This window comes from Misgurnus anguillicaudatus, chromosome 1 (assembly GCF_027580225.2).
Source record: "Misgurnus anguillicaudatus chromosome 1, ASM2758022v2, whole genome shotgun sequence".
NCBI classification, from domain to species: Eukaryota; Metazoa; Chordata; class Actinopteri; order Cypriniformes; family Cobitidae; genus Misgurnus; species Misgurnus anguillicaudatus.
Genome location: NC_073337.2, coordinates 20431847 through 20455519, shown reverse-complemented (window position 1 = coordinate 20455519; position 23673 = coordinate 20431847). Strand labels below are relative to the sequence as shown.

The 23673-nt window shown below is 38.2% G+C and overlaps 1 protein-coding gene across 3 annotated transcripts; it reads left to right on the top strand.

Annotated features, from left to right (window-relative positions):
- Window positions 1-146: 146 nt before the first annotated feature.
- impdh1b (IMP (inosine 5'-monophosphate) dehydrogenase 1b) lies at window positions 147-23669 on the top strand. Of its 3 annotated transcripts, none has more exons than XM_055191386.2 (16): window positions 152-171; window positions 7732-7830; window positions 7907-7981; window positions 11767-11815; window positions 14553-14654; window positions 14741-14815; window positions 14912-15118; window positions 15218-15305; window positions 15413-15612; window positions 17868-17958; window positions 18044-18139; window positions 18463-18606; window positions 18862-19006; window positions 19806-19949; window positions 20996-21079; window positions 21154-23669. In XM_055191386.2, the coding sequence occupies exons 2-16, from the start codon at window positions 7733-7735 to the stop codon at window positions 21173-21175; spliced, it is 1620 nt and encodes a 539-aa protein (XP_055047361.2). In that variant the 5' UTR covers window positions 152-171; window position 7732; the 3' UTR covers window positions 21176-23669. The 3 variants fall into 3 exon arrangements, with proteins under 3 accessions (XP_073723946.1, XP_055047361.2, XP_073723951.1); XM_073867850.1 differs by lacking the exon at window positions 152-171 and adding an exon at window positions 4771-5057; XM_073867845.1 differs by lacking the exon at window positions 7907-7981 and having other exon boundaries at window positions 147-171.
- Window positions 23670-23673: the final 4 nt, after the last annotated feature.

The following is a 23673-nucleotide window of genomic DNA, read 5'->3' as shown; positions in this document are numbered from 1 at the left end:
CACAAACTGGGCAGATATGGACTTCCAAGCACAGGAGGTGAAGCATGAGATGTTGGACAGCAGCGAATCTCTTTGCTCCCATGCTTTCCCAGGGGTTTCTTATATGCGTGGACACGAGTCTGCAGCCCAGCGCTACAACGTGACACGCTTACAAGCAGGTTTACCAAACAGGTGAGTGACAGGACACAAAGTCACAAAGATTTGATATGTGTGGACCCCTCTCTTGATGATTCTTATGTTTACCTTCACGTCTCCTATTTGGCTTTGAAATGTAACTTTGAAGATAAGTCCTTACTAATGTGCAGTTGTTAGTCATTCCAATCTCTAATCTTTAAGACTACAAGGTTAAATAGAATTGCGTAATTGAATGGCTTAAAAGTAGATGCTGGATCAACAAAAAGCTGGCTTTTAAATAAGCTCAGTACTATTTTGGGAACAAAAGATCAGGTTGTCTCCTTTAGCTATGCAAGACCTGGCAAGGTCCATATGGGTCAGAATATTGGTCTGAAATAGCCTTGATGCACGAGGATATCCTGACCCACATGTCCACTGACCCACATACTGTATGGTGAGGTACTACTGCATGTGACCCTTTTCCTCTCTGGTAGGGAAAGTTAGTGCTTTATATGACACAGACACACATGCACTACTGCTAATGGAGATCCGGTAATTGTCCCTTCTGGCTTTATACACACACTTCACTTAAAGAAATGTCACAGACCTACATGTTGCCCTCACTCCCCCTGCTTATTCAAATCCCCTAAAGAATAATGGGATAGGTGTATCAATGAATCGGCAACATTGCTGATTCTGTCTTCAAATAGACCCTACTGAAAAATCCAGCTAAGACCAGAATAAGCTGGTAGCTGGTTTTAGCTGGTTTAAGATGGTTTACGCTGGTCCTCCCAGCCTGACAAAGCTGGTCATGCTGGTAGGCCAGCTGGTCTTCCAGCCTGACCAGCTAAGTCCAGCCAGACCAGCTTAAAAAGTGACCAAAACACAGCTAGACCAGCTTGCTACACTAGCAAAACCAGCTTCCTACACCAGCAAAACCAGCTAAAACCAAGCTGGAGACCAGCTAAAACCAGCTTATGCTGGTCTTAGCTGGATTTTTAGTAGGGGAAAGGGACATTTAAAAGGATTTTTAGGTTTGTGGTGTGGTTTAGTGAGGGAATAAATCTAGCGTAGCCAAATTATTTGGAGAAAGTTGGACTCTGTGTTATGGTTGTTTGCTCATGTTTATCACTGGAATGCAAACCAAAGCAAAACATACCAGACTTTACCAGACATATCAGGAACAACATGGAATGCTATAATGATGCACTCTCAAAAATAAAGGTACACAAAGGTACTAAAGTTCAAAAAGTAAACTTTTTACCTAAAAGGTACATGCTGGACCTTAGAGGTACATACTGGTAACTCAAAGGTAGATGTCTATACCTAAATGGTAGTACATATTAGTACCTTTTTAAAAGGCAACGTCTCTGTGACAAAAAGGAACAACTTTTGTACCTTATTTCTGAGAGTCTGGATATACTTTACAATGTCTAAAAATGATTGGAACTAAAAAATATTTCAAAGGTAGCTTTTAATTAGTAGAAGAAATGACTCTTTACCCCTTAACTGACTTTAGTTTAATACTTTGCATGTATACATCCTTTTAGCAGTAATAATAATGCAGTGACAGTAATTTATTAATTTGTGACAAGTATGTAGAAAACTGTTAACACCTAGTGGCCATTGTTGGTAAAAACGCTAAAAGTGTAACACAAATCTAATTTTTTGTGATAATTTTATGGATAAAATATATACTTTATTGCATTATTTTTATTTATTACAATAAATGTAATTGGGCGATTAATTCTTTTTTTGAGGGCGCACGTTACGTTCATGACAACATGTATGTAGCCGGTCACGTGTGTGGTTCGTAATTTCAAAATATGTGTTCGGCGCATCGAGTGAACCTATGCATCACGTGTCTTGTCAAAATAAGTGCCTGCTGCAGACGCGTCTAAAGGGTTTATGATAAAAGAGACACTCGCGTTTGCCAGATACTCGCATAATCTCGTGTGTAATCAGAGTTTACTGTTAAGGGAGTGTCTTGCGTGTATTTTGTGAACGTGAGCGTCTCTTTTGTCATAAACGGTTTGACCATGTGCGGCAGGTACTTATTTTGACAAAACATGTGATGCACATGGTTCACATGATGCAACAAACCAATATTTTGAAAACATGAGCAACACACATGACACTCCGAACACTTATTTTGAATTTGCACCTCTCAGAAGAGCAGTCACGAGTCGCTACTGCTCTAGACACTTCAGTGAAGACCTTGTGTCTTCTTTAATACAAGGCCAAGATTAGGCGCATAGATAAAAAAATGTGAGTTATATTACCTTTTCACCCCCCCCCACTCAAAAAAGGCTGCGCCATTTAAGAGGTTAAACTTGATTTTGGCCTATTATAGGCTATATAATGTAAAGTACATTTGCAACTGCATGTATTGCACTTTCGGCAAAATAAAGTTTTTGAAACAAAAGAAAAACAAAGTTTATCTTCATTGTAAGTAATTTGCTATGGTTGATTTGGTTGGTCAATGAAATGGATTTGTGATTTTCTGAAGCACAGTCATCCTTTAGCTGTTGGCTTCTGGTAATTGGTTGTGACTGACTTTTAAATCCAACACTGGTGCTAAACAATTACAAATGCTATGTGGTCTATCTTTAGATATAACCTCATGTAAAGATACTTTCATGACTTTAACATAATAGTTGTCTTTGATATTTTGTATGACAATATCAGTGCAATACAACCTCTTGAAAACATTTACATTTGTAAAAGATTTCTTAATTCTCTCCCGAATTCTTCATTCAGGTCAAATATGACCCCAGCATGTTCTTGACAGGTTTTATGTGAATTGTCTTGTTTCACTTGATCCAAGCTTCTAAATATAACCAGTTTTTGTATCTTGTCATTATACTAAACTAAACACATGTAAACAAACATAATGAGAAGATGCAAAAACTGGTTTCAGCTAAATAGCAACAAACAAAAACAGATCTAATTTAGTCTAATCTAACACATCATCCGCAGGGGTATGAAATGAAAACACCTATTATATTGAATGTACAAAATTATCTATTTTACATTATTCAAAGCATCTTCTATTGAATGTCTTTGAAGAAATCTTCAATAATTTAATGGCATGTAAGAACAAATAATGTGGCGTCATACATTTGACGAGTAGGGAGTGAGACTGTGTTGGTAGATCATGTAGATATAGTGCATGATCTTCAGTTAATGTTCATCATTATATGAGTATAAAAGTTATCTCAGTGATTTTGACTGCGGCATGATGGTGCCAGACAGGCTGGTTTGAGAATTTCTGTAACTGCATGATCTCCTGGGATTTTTAAACATAACGGTCTAGAGCCTTGAGACAGACAAACAACAACAACAACAGAAGATGTCAAAATTTACTTCCTGTCAGCCATGAATAGAAAGCTAAGGCTACAGTTGAAACCTTAACCAAAAATATACTAACTGAAATTAAGGGTACAAAAAGGTACAAAGGTTGTCACTGAGGCGGTACCTTTTCAAAAAGTACACTTTTGTACCTAAAAGGTGCATATTGGTACATCAAAGGTACGGTGGTACATACTGTTACCTCAAACGTACATTCGGTACCTCAAAGGTACATATCGGTACCAAAATGGACCTGTTTAAAAGGTACCGTCCCAGTGAAAACCTTTATACACTTTTGCGAGTGTAGACAATCGAAGACTGGACTGGAGGAATTTCGAATGGTAGGGTCAAAGCATGCACCCAAGCTGTTGTGTGTCAACAGTCCAGCTTGGTCTTGTGGCTACAATCTGCTGAAAATACCATTTGAAACCTCTACAGAAATTCTAATGGATTTAATGGTTATAATGGGAGTTGTATTGGTGTTAATGAAAACTATACAGTAATGGTCACATGTTGGTCATGTGTTGGGTTCTATTGGTTGGATCATGTGGATGGGAGCCAATTACACCATTAAATCTTACTGGAATCAGACTTTTTGTTATTTTGTAATGGTTTTATTGGTAAACAGCTGATGCTTCATAATGGCACATGTAGTGGAACCATTGGTTTTCATCCCTGCTGAAAAAAAAACAGCATCAAACCAGGATGGTAAAAAAAAAAAAAAAAAAAAAAAAATCAAACCAGGATGGACCAGCATGGGAATTATGCTGGTCTATGCTGGTTTAGCTGGTGGTCACCAGCATACCAGCACCAAAACACAACATATGCTGGTCTTGCTGGTATGACCAGCATGGGATGCTGGTGCTAATGCTAGTTTGGTGCTGGTTTAGCTGGTGCTAATGCTGGTCCACCAAAACACAACATATGCTGGTCTTGCTGGTATGCTGTTTTTTCAGCAGGGATAGCAGGGATGTTACAAAGCAAAAGTCATCTGAAACTCATGTGGCATTTATATCACGAAGAACTAAGCCAGTACACAGTATTAATACAGGGGCAGTTTCCCCAGACAAGGTATAGATAAATTCAAGAATAGGCCTTTTTTACAAGCAAACCTTACAAAAGGCAATACTGGTATGCATGGAGACAAATGGCACAGATATGTTAAAATATGACAATAAGGTGTTTTTTTAAATAAGGGCAGCTCCAACATGCATTTTAGTCTGGGACTAGTATAAACCCTGTCCGGGAAAACGCCCCAAAGTGTTTCAGGTAAAGGCACTACTCGTGTGTGCTGTGCAAGGAAAGAGTTAACCGTGCCGTCACCACGTGGATGTAGAACTGAGGATATGACGCGTGCTCTCTGTGTCTGCCTCGTTCTCTTCATAAACCGAGACTCATCACAAGACCCCAATACAAAAGAGATATTTTTAAACTATTAGGGGTCTGTAGGGACGTAGGCTATATTTAACCAATTTCTGATCACCTGTAAGCTAGTCTCTAAGGACTAAACGGCGATTGGTTGTGTTTTTCCATCCTGACGTGCATCAGCTCATCCGCTTCACTTCAACGCGTGCTCGTGTTCAGAGAATCAGGTTTGCATTTATTTTTATTTTCAGTTATTGTAAAAAGTGTTTTTTTGTGGAGGCGTGTGTCAGGAGGAGCTCTAACAAAGATAAAACGTGGATTTTAGGCGGATATTGATGTGTGTGTAGTTGTGATCGTCACAACCATATTTTTCCTGCGTGGCGAGTGTGCTCGCTTTTCTATTCAACGTTTATTTCAGTGGGAAGTAACTTTCACACAGATTTTTTGTTTTGCGATCTCGATGTGGTATTGTTTCGTGAAATATTTCGTTATAGCTTAAGAAAGCAAATGTTGCTGCTTTTAAAACGTATAATAAATAAGGTGTTGCTTGTTTTAAAAGCGAGTTGATTTGTTGGTTTACAATGCTAATGTTAATGTAATGCGCATGTGTAGTTCATATTCGACATAAAGGTAACGTTACTGCTAGGGCTTGCCTGCCTTGCATTTGTTTTGCTAAATGTAGGTCACCGGGCCAGTAGTGTGTATATGTAGTGTGTATCTGTAATATGTGTATTACTCAACACAGAGAGAGTAATACATCTAAAAACAGTAACTTATTGCAGCTACGAGCCTGTTTTGTTTGCTTGTGTCTATAATGCAGAAATAATACAAATAAAAGCTGATGTAACAGTTATGCAAATGTAGAAACATTTCAAACAATTTCTCTCAAGCTAATTTTATATTGAGGGGTTTTCCTAAATTTTTTCTGTGTCACACACCATTACACACATTTACATGCCAATGACCCAATGATTTAAGTCATTTTAATCCTCCATTTGTGTCACCATCTGTGCGTCTATTAAAGGGATAAGTTACCTAAAAATTAAAATTCTGTCATTTACCAAAGGTTCACACCAGCCGCATTTGAGGCGTCAAATTCGCGTCTACCGCGTCTAGTTTGCCGCTTGAACATTTTGATGCTGCGTTCACACCAACCGCGGTAGAGGCGTCAAGCGCGAGTGATTTCAATGTTAATTTAATGTGAAGAAATTAACATTGCGTTGATGCGCATCTGGAGGTCTCGCGGCGCGAATGAGGCGTTTAGCGCGGCGCGGTAGATGCGATTCTGCCTCATTCGCGCGTCTAGTTTTGAAAAATTTAGTGTTGCCGTGGCAAACGTGCGAGTTGAAAAATTTGAACACGCAGCGTTAACCAATCAGGAGCTTGCTCTAGAAGTGACGTGATTACTGGAACGAGCGAAGTCGCAGAAGCCCCTCACATGAAGCAGATTTTTTGGTGAATGAAGCGAGTAAATTCAAACTGTTCAAGCGGCAAACTAGGCGCGGTAGACGTAATTTTGACGCCTCAAACGCGGCTGGTGTGAACCCACGGTGAGTTTACTCACTTCATTCGTGCATGAAATTCTAGTCATCGAGACATTCACGCGGAAATTCGCGTCATGGGAGGGGCTTCTGCGACTCCGCTCGCTTCCTGTTATCATGTTACTACTAGAGCAAGCTCGTGATTGGTTAACGCGGCACGTTTTTCGCCAAAGTTTAAATATTTCAACTCGCGCGTTTGCCACAGCAACGCTCAATTCTTCAATACTAGACGCGCAAATGAGGCGGAATCGCGAGACCTCCAGACGCACGTTAACGCGTCTTTACATTGACTTAACATTGAAATCACTCGCGCTTGGCGCCTCTACCGTGCATTGCTCACCCTCATATTGTTACAAACCTGTTTAAATTTCTTTGTTCTGATGAACGGGCTGGAGGATGTTTCGAGGAATGTTTGTCCATTCGTAAGCCCTATTCACTTCCATAGTATTCTTTTTTCCTAACATAGAAGTAAATGGGACTTACGAATGGTTTGGTTATGAACATTTTTTAGAATATCTTCCTTTGTGTTCAAAGAACACAGGGTTTGTAGCAACATGACAGCGAGTAAATGATGACACAATTTTCATTTTTCGGTGAACTATCCCTTTAATATATCGCATGCACAGGTTATATTAGTAGGTCACGAAACTGCATTGTTGTTGTTTTATGGTGGATTTACATTTTATGTCCACTTGTGGTGTTTAGCAACAAAACGTTCCGGTTTTACGATGTAATGTTGTTAATTTTACTCGCAACATGACAGAGTACAATATATTTGCAGAGGTATGCTAGTTTTTACAAGACAAAAATAACTAAATTTGTTTTTAAGAAAAAAGGAAGTACAATGGGGGTTTGACAAGTTATACAGCCATATAAAGATTGAGGTATAAACTGTTTGTGGAGCTCATCTGGCAGAGCATTGTATTTGCAACCAAGAAGTCATGGGTTTGATAACACATAATGATGAAAAAATGTGTAAATTGAATGCACAGCAAGTTTGAATCAAATCATCTGCCAAATGCAATAAAGTAATAAGAGACCAATAGCAGAACATGATGTGATTATTACAGTAATATAATAGTTCGGTTTTATTTGAATGGTGAACATTATGGCCATGTAATACTAAACATTTTCCTTTACAAATATGACTGAAGATATTTAAAAAGTGTACCATGGTGTGTCTGTAGAAACATGGTTGGAAATGAGTGAATGGATGAAAAATAAGAGAAATATCTGCCATGCAAGCACTCTGTTTGCAATATATTAAAGCAGATAGTTGGACTTTAGAATTAAAAGTAATGGAAAGCAGAGTCATCTGTTAGTTATTTACAAGGCTGTGTTTGTGTATTTCTATCTCCAGTATGGCAGACTATCTCATAAGTGGAGGCACGGGTTATATCCCAGACGACGGCTTGTCGGCCCAGCAGCTCTTTTCTGTCGGAGATGGTCTCACCTACAAGTAAGTACTTGAAATTGGGTTCCTGCCCTTGTAGTGATACTTGTGTGTATGTGTGTAATGGACATCCACGTTACAGATCAGGACAGGAGTCTGCCCAAGATGGGCTCACAGCCGAAGAGCTTTGCTCTATGGGCGACGGTATGACTTACAAGTGAGTAACATGGTCCTTTATTAAAAGACGTCACATTGAAACCTAAGCTTAGCATCCGCAGTGGATCTGAGAGGGTCTGATGCTGAAAATGCAAATACCTCTTGCTTACTCTTAAACTTACCCGGGTTAGTCACATAACCTGCTTTCTGGAATACGGCCCAGGTTTCCAAAACAATCATTGGGAAAACAAATCACAATTAACTTAAATGTTATGTGTATAAACAAATTTTCCATACGATCATGTGTAGTGAAACATCAAACTTGTGGACGCTGTAAATCACTAACAGTGTCGTCTTAGAAGTCTAAGGTTGAAAGGTTAAAGGTCTACTGTGTGATCTTTAATGAAATTTGTATGGAGACGCTGTGCAGACCACATGACTGTCCTCACGCTGACGTCATGTGAGCTCTTCTGTACGCAGATACAGAGGTATAGAAATCACGCTTTTATGCCACATGCTGATATGCGTTTAATCGATTTATGTACACACGAGCACATGAGGTCCGTATGTCTGCCGTGTTTAAGTTTCTCATTTATGTGCAACTTTACACTTATTTTGGTGTAAAATGTGACATGTCGGGTATGGACCACATACTCGAAATGTGACGGCTGCATTTATGTCTACAAAGCAAAATATTTAAGCAAATACTTCATCATTAGCTGTTCCTGTAACTCAGTTGGTAGGGCATTTCCAGCAAGCAGTAGCCGTCATTTCACCATTTAGGTTAACTAACCCAATATAGTCCTGTTATAAGGAACCCACTTCTAGCCAAAATTAACTTGAATTTGGTTACATGTTGAGTAACTTGAGAGATCAGGTGTAGTGTTGGGCAATATTCCTCATTTTGAGATCATCCTATCAGCCTGTGAGATTGCCGATACACGTTAGTATTGGAGGGGCGGGCAGTAGTTTACCCAATTATAAATTTGTAAATTTTTTACTTATTTATGACAAGTAACTGGATTGGTGGACATTAAGTTCAGTGCTCTGAAATTTCCTGCGTGCCAGGGAGTGGGAACAACAAATTTGCTGGTTTTAACCCTTTGCGCGTCTAACAACCTCTCTAGTGCATGGAAATGTCAGAGTATTAAAAGTTTAGGTGCTAAACGGAGTCCATGTCGCGCGCATTCGGGTCCAAGCAAGGTTCCAAGATGTGCACATTTAGTCCACATGTGTGCGAGAAGTAATCTGTGCGCATTACAAACTCTCTCGTGCAAAGTAAAGCCCACAAACCCTAATGCGAGGAAAAGCATGCAATGTGCATGTTAATGTGAAACTATGATGATGATTATAATAACTATTGGCAACTATCGTCATGAAAGCCCGCTATTAGCGATATGTCTGATGGTCGTCGATACACAATACTATCGTCTATCGATAGTATTCCATCATGTAAGAAAGTCAACAGTGACTTATTTAATAATTTAATTTATTTTTGCGCTTTGGTTAGACGTTTATCAAAATCTTGGCTAGGATATGGCTAGGAACTATACTCTCATTCTGGCGTAATTACCAAGGGGACCATTTTCATGAGCTGCATAATATCTTTGCACCTCCTGCAGCCAGCAGCAGCAAAGTCCTTGATTATTACGCCATAATGAGAGTATAGTTGGGTGATTCTCACGAAAACTTGGTTTTAAAAATGCCAAGCATGAAAATGTAAAAATTGCATAAATTTACTTTTTTCCCACCAGACATTGAAAAACAAAGTCTGTAGTAAATGGCAACATTAATTTAAAAACTTTTACTTATCATTTAACACTTTTTGTAACATAATTTAAAAAATTAGTCCTAAAAATCTCATTACCGCAACCGTCAGAAAACATAAACACTGACATATTTTCAAAATGACATGACAAACATGAAAGAACATAATTTGGAGATTCTGCACATGCATTTAAAATCAAAGTATTATGCTTTTATTAATTAAATTAACATTTAATAAGCATCAGTTGCGGTAATGATAATCAAAATGTCGTGTAAGCATTCTGACAAGACAATATTTCAAATTAACTGTAAAAAAAATTATCTTACCTGGTAGCCATCTTGAAGTAACTGGTCCATGTGCTTGGTCACTCAAAATCAAACTTTGTTAAAATTCTGTATGTGTGCTTAAACTCAAAGTGTTGCGGAGGATGAGAACATCAGGCATGGACACATCATTTTCCTAATTTTTCTTCATTATTATTATACATGAATATTCAGTAAATATTTTTTCTTTCATCTAAAGTAGTCTAGCAAAACATTCATTTATTTTTTTTCTTAATATTTTTGTGTTAATTTGATTAAATTACAACATAACGCATGTTCAAACACAGCCGGACACATTGCGGTAATGAGAATTTCAGCAGAAAATGAGATAAAATTTACAATATAAATTCTTATGTTGAAATCACACATTGTGCAAGGTAGAACACAGTACTGTGTTAATTCTGATGCTTTTTAATGTTACTATATTACACATTTTAAAGCTAAAATCATTAGTGCCGTGGTGTTTCAATGGTTTCGTGAGAATCACCCAGTTACTAGCCATATCTGCTTAGAAAATCACAACTTTTAATTTTCCGTCGGTCTTCGTACACGATGTAACTACAGAAGAGTCAAGTTTTAAAAAGGAAAAATATCGAAACTCGAAAATGGTCTAATCAGATTCAATGGATTATGCTAAGCTATGCTAAAAGTGGTACCGCCAGACCCGGAAATCGGCAGAATGGATTACAAAACTGTAAAAATCAAATGTTTAACTCTGTCTAGGGGATCTGAAAAAATATCTTTTTTTTATATAAAAAGTGGTGTGTCCCTTTAAGGAGATGGTATAGAATTTCATTGATAAGATAAGCTCCTCTTATAAGCAAGTGTGTCACCTGTGTTACATGCATTTGCTTATTATTAAATTACAATAAGTTTATAGTGATCTTTAAAAGTGCATTGCATCTACATGGTTGGTGGGGATCTGTATATCAGTCTGTAATGTCATATGTACTCTCACCATGGCCTGATTTAGAAGAGACACACAGGAACGTTTTAGTAGATCAGTTTATTCCCACTCGTCTTGTGGATGTTTAGGGTTGTGTGACCGGTGTATGTGGGCACAGAGGAGCCCCACCCTGTTCCAGCAAACATAGTCCCCTTGTTTTCAACAATTTGACAACTCGCCACAAATGAGAGGCGAAGAAATTCTCTCCCCCTCTCTCCCTTGCTCTCTCTCCTTTTTTGCGCTTTACACATCACATTCTGGTAGATTTTAGTGGTTTGGGGAAGGTTTGTTTAAAGAACGTGCACACACTTTAAGCTCATTCTTTTTTCCAATGTTCTTGCCTCAAAAACCACAACTAATTGGGTTTTTATGTTGCTTGACTGTGTTTGTCTGACTCTCCTAGACATAGCATTGCGTAAATCTGTTCCTTCTTAAAATCTTTTAAATGCATCAAGGAATTAAACCTAAAAATCAGGTTAAATTATGTTTTATCCCAAAATTAAATTGAATATTTTTGGTTTGAAGACAATGAAGCCTTTTTTGCAATACAATATTGTGTTATAATATTATAATTAGCCATATTTACTATTCCCTTATGAAAATATGTGACCCTGGACCAGAAAACAAGCCATAAATAGCACGGCTATGTTTGGAGCAATAGCTACTTTCTCCTACTGTAAATATATCAAAACTTATTTTTTTAGGTGGGTTCATTTGGACAACTTTTAGCTGTAAATGGTGTATAACTGATCTGTCTATGATTTGATGGTTGATCACTGACTGTCATTTTTTTTCTCTGTGTCTCCTAGTGATTTTCTGATCTTGCCTGGCTTTATTGACTTCACATCAGATGAAGTGGTGAGTAATCCACTGGCAGTCATCCACGCGTTCATTCACTCGTTCAGTTTGTTTTCATAATGACAGTGTATGTTTAAATGACCGTCTGCGTTTTCCCTGCTTGCTATTTTTAACTAAATTGTCTGCCTCTCTGGACTCTGGCCCAGACCTTTGAGACTTAAAAACACTCAGATATTTGCCTGTTCCTTCTATCTGGGTTTATTTATCTACCCTATACTCAGCACATCTTGAAATAAAGAAATGGTTCTCCTGAATATGTAAATTGTTTCATAATTTAATTTACTCGCACTCATGTCATCTCATGACTAGTTGCCATATATGTGTTTTGTCACGTGAGACGCCAGAACCAATGAGATTTGCCTTTAGTGTTTTTTAACTTAACTGCTTTAGGGCTCAGTCACACCAAAAGCGTTTATGGCAGTTGCAGGCGCCTTTTTTGAATGATATTCTATGGGCAGGGCGCGTTTGCGCGCTGTTTATGCGCGCCGAGCGCCTTGCGGTTTTCTGCCGCCTGCCGCGCACGCGTTTTTGAAGGAGCGCTGGGAGTGGAGGAGCGCCTGACGTCATTCGCGTCTTCCATTGTCCAATCGAATGAGGGGAGAGGCGGGCCTTACGTTGTGGCGAGTGAAGTTTACAGTTGCTTTGAAGAACCAGACTCCACTCGCTCACTCTCTCCTGCGTGTTTGTGCTCCTCTTATCCTCAAACAAGGTCAGAGCAAGCGCCCTCTTTTTAAAGTTTCTGCTAATATGACAGTTAACAGCAAAAGAGCGCTCACGCTTCAATATTTGATTGACAAGACAGCTGACTCGGTGGTTGCTTAGCAATATGAAAAGCCGCGCTGCACTGCTCTTTTTTAAAAGAGGCAGTGCGTCGCGCCTTGCGTTTGCAAGCGTTTAAGGCGCTTTTGGTGTGACTGAGCCCTAAATCAGTATGTTCCCATAGTTATGTGAGGAAAAAAATTGCACATTTCGCACTTTTATTTAGTTTTTTCCTTTTCTTTATTGCCCTGTAGCACTTTAAAGATGCTTTAAATGAAAGACAATATAGTATTACCAAGATTGAAACCGAAACCTCATATTGGAGGGTTTGGCAGCTTTAATGTCTTGTGTCTTTCGTTTTGAACCATTGCTCATAAAACCAGCTTTGACTGAACTGTGAGTTTGGGAATTTTCCCACTATGGTGTCTATACACCCATGAGGCCATTTTTCTCCCACCTGTGTCAATGCGAAAGTATTTTGGGAACTTGGGTTTGTGGTACAGACATGAAGGTTGTTATGGGAATGTTTATGAGCTTATCTGCGTACAAGGAATATTTCTCAGCTCTGGTGAATAAATGAAGGTCACAGCCTTCATTGTCACATTTTCTTTATCCACCCCCATCCTTCGGCACTAATGTTTGGACCTGGTGATAAAATGATATGATGTTGATTATATGATTTAACCTTTCTTGTTTTTAATAACTTGCGATGGGTGATTCTCACGAAATCCAGACTTAAAAGGTTTCCAACATCAGATTAAAAATTTTTTTTTTGCACATTATAAACTTAAGGTCTGAACTTACTATAACCATTACTTTTAGCGGATATAAAAAATATTTACTATAGAATTATTTAATCATTATCATTATTAAAAATTATCATTACCGCAACATGATTTTACATTAAATATATGCATTTGCTAACTTGTGTTTCGGTAATGAGAACTAAGAAAGTTGTCTAGGTACTATCACAAACAAAATCTTGAGTGTCACAGTCAATTATGTCCCATCCAACAATTTTTTTTTAAAAGTTAGTTCCTTGAGGGTTTAACAATGATTGAAAATTGTTGCGGAGGATGAGAATTTTTCTTGGACACATTTATATTCCTTATTATTGTCTGTACATTTACCAATGATCACCAAATACCACATGTTTCTTTACTGTAAATGTTTATAGTATATAACATGCACTGAAGCTTTTTATTTTTTAGATTTTTTTATTATAAATTTCCATGTCAAACAACCCAAATCCAGTCATGGACACGTTGAGCTGCGCGGCCGGTGTGCGATCCCCTTAAGGCTATGTCCACACGAAGCCGGTGCATTCCCTATCCGATCATTTTTTTCCTTGCTCTAAAAAAATAATCCGTAAACACGAAACCACTGAAACCAACTGAAAGCGGTGTAGTATATATGCCAGACCAGTATGGGGCGCTGTAATTCTGCCACAGATATCCACTATACACGGAGAAGAAGACTTTGAGCATGCGCATATCCAACGTATGGTGTTGTCCATTATCGCTTGTTGGTCACCACAATTGCATAGAAGCAATAGATTTTGCTGTAATAAAGCTAGTAGGCTTCAGTAGCTTCTGTAGCACGAACACAATCACGTAGTCGCCGTTATTGTTGTTGCTGTTACGTGTGACGCTTCCGACACGTGATGTGATGACGTTTTCGCTTCACAAAATATACGGATTGGCTGTACAGACGAAACCGCAAGGGTGTCGGTTTCAGATCTATCCACTTTAGGACCCGGTTTCAAAAAATAGCAGATTCAGTCTCCCAAAATGCCGGATCCGTGTGGATGAAACGCCAATACGATAACAAATGTATATGTATACAGTGATACGCGTCTCTGTGTGGACAGCCCCTAATTTTGCGAGAATCACCCGTATTCGTTCTTTGTTCTGCCCTGTGTGGCTAAACATGGAACTGACGAGATGTTTATTTTTTGCCTTACTTTTTTTATATGTAGGACTTGACTTCAGCATTGACCAAAAAGATCACACTAAAGACCCCGCTTATCTCCTCTCCCATGGATACCGTCACTGAATCCTCAATGGCCATTGCCATGGCAGTAAGTAGGCTTTCTCCTCTACTCCTTTTGTGATTGGTCAGAACATCTGTCAATTATTTATTTAAATGTTTTATTCCCTAATTCAGCTCATGGGAGGGATTGGAATTATTCACCATAACTGCACCCCAGAGTTTCAGGCCAACGAAGCACGCAAGGTCAAGGTAAGACTACGACATCTTTTACAAACTTTAATCTGAGGTTTATATCTTCTGTCTGTATCATATTTGATGTTAAGGTGTTTGCGTGTATGTGTGTAGAGATTTGAACAGGGTTTCATCACTGATCCAGTGGTGCTTACTCCCCGGCACACCGTAAGTGACGTACTTGAAGCAAAACTAAGACACGGATTCTCTGGGATCCCCATAACTGAGACTGGCAAGATGGGCAGCAAACTGGTCGGCATCGTCACATCACGAGACATCGACTTCTTGTCTGAGAAAGATAACAACAAACCTTTGGGAGAGGTAATTTCTCATGCATTTATTAAATGAGGACAATCAATGAATGATTAGTTTAACCGATTTAGTCCGATAACTTGAAACATTTTGTGCTGTGTTTTTCAGGCCATGACTAAAAGAGAAGATCTGGTAGTTGCTCCAGCCGGTGTCACACTGAAGGAGGCCAATGATATCCTGCAACGCAGTAAAAAAGGTAAGATCACCCACAGAAGCACTACATCAAGTGTGTTATCACTGTCTTTTCGCTTTCACAATAAAAACTATGCGGTATTAACATCCAGTTACGTCTTGCTTGAACAGGTAAACTGCCCATCGTGAATGATAAAGATGAGCTGGTGGCTATAATCGCCCGCACGGATCTGAAGAAGAACAGGGACTATCCGTTGGCTTCCAAAGATACACGCAAACAGCTGCTGTGTGGCGCCGCCATAGGAACCCGTGACGATGACAAGTACCGTCTGGACCTGCTCGTGCAGGCAGGGGTCGATGTAGTAGTCCTGGTAGGTCCTGACAGAACCATTCAGTTAAATCGACAAAATAGAAGCAGGTTATGGGGTTGAATTAGAAAGTAAGGATGTTTTTCATAATACCGGTGTGTTTAACTTATCCTATGATTGGTTTAACTATAGTTGCATTTGTGAAGTAACCAAAAAGCATTTTTGGTAAAAAATAAGATACACTGCAACCGTAAGCAAAAGTATGTAATTGGGCAAGTCCCGTATATATACTCGAATATAAGACGAGGTTTTTGTGCTAAAATTAGGCTGGGGTTGTCTTATATTTGCGATTTAGACAAAATCACAGGGGAAAGTGAAAAAGCAGTGGGAAACAGTAGAGGGCGCCAACACGATAGGTTAGATGTGTTTGATTAAAAGCAGGTTAATTTCTATCTATCTTCACAGTACCACAGTTACATAAATACATGGGCCTACATAATTATTGCATTTTTGTCACTCATTCAATAATTTCTGAACTAATTCATTGACCGAGTGCACTTAATTTTGTGACAAATTATTCCAAATATTTAATGAATGGTGTTAAAATGTTTTTCCAATGTTGGGGTATATATACGGTACATAAATTGGTGTTCTTACTCAGATTTGCATTGGTAAGCTTATAATAATGTTTGGCATCGTTTGACTATAAGTTCAAGGTCTACACGGGTCCAAAGAAATGTACCTGATTCGAAATAACCTGAATCACTTTTTACCCGATCCCGACATGCATACATTATGATTTTTTTAAAGAAAGACCCAACCCGAGTCCGACTCGGTGGCAATTTTTATCCCGACTGGACCTGAATGTAAACTGCACTGACGTGTGTGCAGTCTGCAGCCCTGCACGCACCAGACAGAAAGAAACCCTGTTGGCCCCCATACAATTTGGCCCGGTTATTTTCTAAATAAAAAATACAATTTAAAGTCTGTCTCAACGAAAATGTTTCTACTGCCAGCCACACGATCTCGCAGGCACTCTTTGCAAACAGATGAGTGGTTGGAAAATGACTCGATGCACACACGCAAGATAGTTTGGGTCTTTTGAGCAGTGTTGTGAAAAGTTTAAAAAGTAATGCATTACAATATTAAGTTACTCCCCCCAAAAAGTAACTAATTGCGTTACTTAGTTACTTTTCATGGAAAGTAATGCTTGCGTTACTTTAAGTTACTTTTGCTTTACTTTTTCTTACTTGGCTGAGGCTTGATCTCTTTCAGGCCTTGCAGGTGTTTTTTATGATCGCAAAAATGTCAAGCTATGGCCTGCCATCTTCTTTTTTTTGACTCAAACTGTTCCCCGCTCAGGCGCACAGAGTGCGTAATTCCAAGTTAATATGTTCAGTTTAATTCAGCACATTATTTTATTTTTAAATTAAATTATTTAAACTGAAAAGTAACTCATATTACTTTTTTTAAAAAGTAACTTAAATATTAATATGTACATTTATAAAGTAATGCGTTACTTTACTCGTTACTTCAGAAAAGTAATATTATTACGTAATGCGTGTTACGTGTAATGCGTTACTCCCAACACTGCTTCTGAGGTCCATTCAGCAAAAACACATTTTTAAATTACATGAGATCAGATGTTGCTAATATTATACCCTACTCGTTTCCGAATCGCACATAAACTTTTGGTCGAACATCAGGTTATCGGATTTAAGTGGATCGGTGATGACCTCTACTATAAATTCACAGTAACCTGCAATTTTGTGTTTCAAACAGAGATGCGATAGAGATGCAAAAGTTACAGAAAGCAGCTTTATATTTTTATGATGTTGAATGGTTTGCGTTTGTGACAAATGTTCATTGCTACATACATGCACATGTTTGAACTTAGTTAATTTTTTTCAATTAAAGGGACAGTTCACCCAAAATTCTGTCAACATTTTCTCATCCTCATGTTGTTCTTAACCTGTATGAATGACTTTTTTTTTAATGAATACAAATGAAGATATTTAAGCACACAGCTGATTGTAACCATTGACTTTCATGGTAGAAAAAACAAATACAGTTCATGGTACCCATTTAATTCCATCATATTTGTTTTTCCTACTATGGAAGTCAATGGTTACAATCAACTGTGTGCTTACCATCATTTATCAAAATATCTTTTTTTGAGAAAAAATGAATTGATACAGATTTAGAACAACACGAAGATGAGAAAATTATTGCAGAATTTAAATTTTTGGGTCAACTATCCCTTTAATTGATGTGCTGTTTGTTCTATTGAGTTAATATAAGGGTTTGTTTGTTAACAGGATTCATCACAAGGCAACTCTGTATACCAGATTGACATGATCCATTACATCAAGCAGAAGTACCCAGAGCTGCAGGTCGTGGGTGGAAACGGTAAGTCAGATTAAAATACGACGGTGATCATTTAATTAAAGTTTTTGTATCTTATTCAGTCTTATATCTTCTTCTCTCTTTGAAGTGGTTACAGCTGCTCAGGCTAAGAACTTGATCGACGCAGGTGTGGACGCATTGCGAGTGGGAATGGGGTGTGGTTCCATCTGCATTACACAGGAAGGTTAGAATTGAACAGTAGTTTCTTTTAAATTATGTCTTTACCATAAACATTTCTGTACTATATTACTGTATTGAGCAATTACTGGGTAACTAATGGCTACAAAGGACATTTGCAGCCTTTTCTTTGAGGTCAGGTTTGACTTGGGTCGGGCCTTTCTTTAAAAACAAAAAAGATTTATTCACGTCAGGTTCATGTAAAAAGTGATTCGGGTCATTTCAGGTCGGGTACGTTTTTTGGACCCAAGAAGACCTCTAGTACAGACATTGTTTGTAAAGTAACTTTTATAGATAAAAGTGCAATAAAAACGTGTCTTTCTATTGTAGTCATGGCATGTGGAAGGCCTCAGGGCACCTCTGTGTACAAGGTGGCAGAATACGCTCGCAGATTTGGGGTTCCAGTCATCGCAGATGGAGGCATCCAGACGGTTGGTCACGTGGTGAAGGCTCTCTCCTTGGGTGCATCTACAGGTGCTTGCTGCTTTATTTTACATAATACACACATGTTACACATAAAAAAGTAAAGGAAAACTACAGCACCAGTTGACCTTTTTTTATTATTTAAATTGAGCATTTCACAATACAAAAATTATCAAGCACCTTTACAATGTTAAGTAGTGTCGCCATGAGCAAACCACACCCATAATATGTAAAATATTTTATTAACTCCATTTACTGGAAATCTGAAATGGATCCACCGTGACCACAAGTATGTTGTGTCTGCAGTGATGATGGGCTCTCTGCTGGCCGCCACCACAGAAGCTCCAGGCGAGTATTTCTTCTCTGATGGGGTTCGACTGAAGAAATACAGAGGTATGGGCTCTCTGGATGCTATGGAGAAGAACACCAGCAGCCAGAAACGCTACTTCAGGTGTGTTTATATACTGTATATGTAAAATGAGACTGTGTGTGTCTCCCAGCTAAAGTAATTTTTTGTGATTTCTTGTGTTAAAAGAACACCCAGACTTTTTGGGACTTCAGCTTACTCACCGTATCCCCAGAGTTAGATAAGTTTCATCTCCGTGCGTCCCGTAACTCTGTTGACGCACCCACCGCTAGCCTAGTTTAGCACAAATGCTGAAAGTAAATGGCTCCAGCTAGCATAGTGTTGCGCTAATCACTCCGCCCAAGTAGCAGTGCTTCACCTTTGAGAATATAGTGCCCAATATGTATACGGTTAAAAGATGGCTGTGTCTCATATGACCTTGTTATTTGGACACGCTGTTACTATACAAATCATAACATATATAAATAGGAAATTTTTGGTGTTATTTTGTCACTTATTGGAAGCAGTATGCTAGCTAGAGCCATTTACTTCGTCTTTTTGCTGGGTTAGGCTGGCGGTGGGTGTGTCAGACAGAGTTACGGCACGCACGGAGATGAAACTGGTATGTATGCACTTCTCTAACTCTTGGGCATATGGTAAATAAGCTAAATTCCCCAAAAGTCTGCATGTTCCTTTAACTTTGATATCTTTAATATTGCCTGAGTAAGGTAATTTTAAAGATTGAAATCAAATTTGGATGCTAATCTCATTAAAGTGTATAATAGATTTAAGACTGGATTTCACAGATAGGGTCACAAATAGTAAGTTTTAGCTGTCAATGCATCTACAATAACTAGAGTTTAGCATTGGACCTGACTCTGTTTTCTGATTGGCTGTGTGGCAGCGAGGGTGACAAGGTGAAGGTGGCTCAGGGAGTGTCCGGTTCAGTGCAGGACAAAGGCTCCATCCATAAGTTTGTGCCATATCTCATTGCTGGGATTCAGCATGGATGCCAGGACATCGGCGCAAAAAGCCTCTCGGTTTTACGGTGAGTTCAATATTGGATAGTTTTAAAGGGACACTCCACTTTTTTGAAAATATGCTCATTTTCCAGCTCCCCTAGAGTTAAACATTTGATTTTTACAGGTTTGGAATCCATTCAGCTGATCTCCGGGTTTGGCGGTACAACTTTTAGCATAGCTTGGCATAATCCATTGAATCTGATTAGACCAAAGAGTTTTGATATTTTTCCTATTTAAAACTTGACTCTTTTGTAGTTACATCGTGTACTAAGACCGAAAGAAAATTAAAAGTTACGATTTTCTAGGCAGATATGGCTAGGAACTATACTCTTATTCTGGCGTAATAATCAAGGACTTTGCTGATGTAACATGGCTGCAGGAGGTGCAAATTTTAATTTTCCTTCGATCTAAGTACACAATGTAACTACAGAAGAGTCAAGTTTTGGATAGGAAAAAAACATTAAAACTCTTTGGTTATTTTTTAGCACGATGCCAATGGTCCAATCAGACCCAATGGACTGTGCCAAGCTATGCTAAAAGTGCTAGCGCCAGACACGGAGATCAGCTGAATGGCTTCCAAAAATGGTAAAAATCGAATGTTTAACTCTAGGGTAGCTGGAAAATGAGTATATTTTCAAAAAAAGTGGATTGTCTCTTTAAAGCACAGATCTTCAAGAAGGGGTCTGAGGCCCCTTGGAGGTCCATGATGGTATTAAAGGGGTTTTTCCAAATATTGTTTGAAGTTAGGCTTATAAAAGGCATCAATAGACTAATAATAAAAATAAAACTTGATTAAAGTAAAGGTCCCCCATTAAAAACTATTCAGTACATTTAAAATGTCATCTATTATGTTAACAATATGACTGTGTATGCCTAAAGTGATGTTTTATTATCTTTGTAATGAAAACCCTTTATAAAAATATATGTATATCCAGTCTTAAATTATAATTTACATAGGGGTCCCTACTCCTCCTCTCTATCCATTAAGGGGTCCTTGGTCTGAAAAAGGTTGAAAATCTCTAAAAAGTTGAAAATAAAATGTTAATACTATGTGTTTATAAATCCTTCATAGCTCCATGATGTATTCCGGAGAGTTGAAGTTTGAGAAGAGGACAATGTCTGCACAGGTCGAGGGAGGCGTACATGGACTTCACTCGTAAGTCACCAGAGGGCGCCAGTACTTTGATTTCCTCAATACTTCTTTAATATCTTTCTCCTCTATTTTTATAGTTACGAGAAACGTCTTTACTAACGGAGAGGTCGGAACCAGGATGGGAAATAGTGACCAAATACCTGACAAATCTGTTACCCCAAACGTACCCCACAGCACCCCTTCTCTGATCTTTTATGACACAATGACCACAGTGAGAGATGGAGAAGAGTATTAAACGCATTACAAGTTTGAGAGCAGGACCTCAAATGAATTCAGTCCCCCAAAACACACCAGTTGCACTCGAGGGAGTATCAGGGTTACTTAAAGCTGCCTGTTTGTATCCGTGTTTAAGCAGACCAGCAAAAACAGAGGAGCTAGCCTTTTTTCCTCCCGAACCGATGCTGCGATCACATTGATGCGTTTAAAGTTTCGGCACATTTAGGCACATCATCGCAGCAAGTCAAAATCACCATTTCCATTTGCAAACTGATGACTGCCATGAGACCAATTGGTCCATTTATACTTGAGGCAATTTTTTCTGTAGTCCATTTGTAACTACTGAAGATGCTATATGATATATTTTTATTGTAGAAGGAAGAGAACCGAGGTACTTAAGTGGTTGTATTTATGAAGGTAAAATGTCTATCGGTGGCACAAGTCCGTTATCTTCTTGGCGTATGTCTGTGTCCAGTTTCCTGTAGAGATTCATACAATTATACCAAAACTGTATACACGGTTTCATTGTTGTGTCCTGAAATTTTTGACCAAAAAGCTGGAGCTTGTATTTGAAGGTTTTATGAATTTATAAGGTCAGTATATCAAGGCTGACTTTTTAACGCAGACTGGAATATGAAATGTTAATGCAATTCAGATTGTGCTGAAAAGGTGTAAGTTTTATTGTGCATGCTTGTACGGCAACGTTTTATACTATTTACATTACTGTCAAGTGCATTTTTGTTTAACTTTTGATTATATCTAATCTTTACAAAAGCCAAATAAATGCTTTGAGTTCCTGGTCCTCTTATAGGATGTGCTTATCACCAAAATGTCCTCCACATTTGTGTATCAGGAGAACCAGTGGAAGGCCTTTGTGTCATAAATGAGGGATACACACATTTGTTTTATCCTTAACCACCTCGTGGCCAGATCATGTGGCTTTATGTACTGCCAAATGTCATCCATGTGAATTTCAGTTTTTAAATTTTTTTCTTTGTAAAAATTCTTTGTTGCACGTAAGTTTAATGAATTTGAAACTACAATTTATTTAAACGTTCTTGACTACACTATAAAATTCCTTGTTTCACTTAAATTTTTAAGTTTAAACCACTTAAATTAGCAAGTAATTTGAACTTTCTTGACTAGTGAGGAATTGGTATAAAATAATAAAAGTTGAATGGGCTTAATTATTACAACTTTATTTTAAGTTTTAAAGGAAAACACCACCGCTTTTCAATGTTTTGCTGTGTTCTTGCCTCGGCTTGGACGAATTGATACATACCTCTCTTTTTTCAATGCGTTTTCTTAATTTTTGTACTGCGTGTCGTGAATGTGTTGGCATTTGGCTTGGCCCCATTCATTCCTTGGGATCCAGGCAGGGATGAATTTTGAAGCTACCAAACACTTCCATGTTTTCTCTATTTAGGTCGAGGTCCTGAAGTCCTCTTCCGCAATACAGTATAGTTCTAACTTTTAAAAATCGCCATGTTTTATTGTGTGCCACCATACTTAATCATGTAACAGTCTTTAAATAGGGAAAACATGGAAATGTTTGGTGGCTCCTGGGTTGATCCCTGTTTGGATCCTGGGGAATGAATGGGGCTGGGCTGGGTGCTAACACATTCACGATGCCCGGTATAACGATTGGGTGCACGTATTGAATGAAGAGAGGTATGTATTGATTCGTCTGGGTTGAGATGGGAACATAGTAAAATATTGAAAAGTGGTGGTGTTTTCCGTTAACTAGTCAAAAAAGTTTAAATTACTTTAACAACTTAAACATTTAAGTGCAATGTTTACAGTGTAGTGAGGAGTTGCTATATATCATAAAAAGTAAAGTTAAAATAACTTCGAGTTGATTAAATTTTACAAATTTAAGTGCAACAGATTGTTTTTACAATAATTTGGCCTGGTTTCACAGACTAGGCTTATCTAAAGCCAGGACTAGGTCTTATTATTAAATTAAGATGTTTAAGCATCTTTTATGAACATGCCTTAAAAAAATTACTAGTGTGCATCTTAAGACAAATCAATGCAAATGCAAATTTTAATCTGTCGGTGCAAGATATTTTTAAGTGAGACAGCCCAAACATGTTTAGTCTAGGACTTACCTTAAGCCTTGTCTGTGAAACCAGGACTATTTTCTAGTGTTTTCAATGTAGAAATTATAGACCTCAGAACGTGGACGCAATCATTTACACAGCAAGTTCTCTGTTAAATCTGCATAATGATGTACAAAGACAATCCTTTAGTCAACTGGATGTTGCTTGTTTGCGGTTTCTCAACTCAAACGCCAAGTTTGTTTACTGCATTGTACTTGATAGAGGTTACGTATCCTGTTCAATATTGTTGAAAAGAAATAAACGACATAAATACAGTGT

Coding starts and splice junctions, on each gene's coding strand:
- impdh1b (XM_055191386.2), top strand. CDS start 7,733: ATGGCAGACTATCTCATAAGTGGAGGCACGGGTTATATCCCAGACGAC. Junction 7,982..11,766: donor GGCGACGGTATGACTTACAA/GTGAGTAACATG, acceptor TGTGTCTCCTAG/TGATTTTCTGATCTTGCCTG. Junction 21,080..21,153: donor GGCGTACATGGACTTCACTC/GTAAGTCACCAG, acceptor CTATTTTTATAG/TTACGAGAAACGTCTTTACT.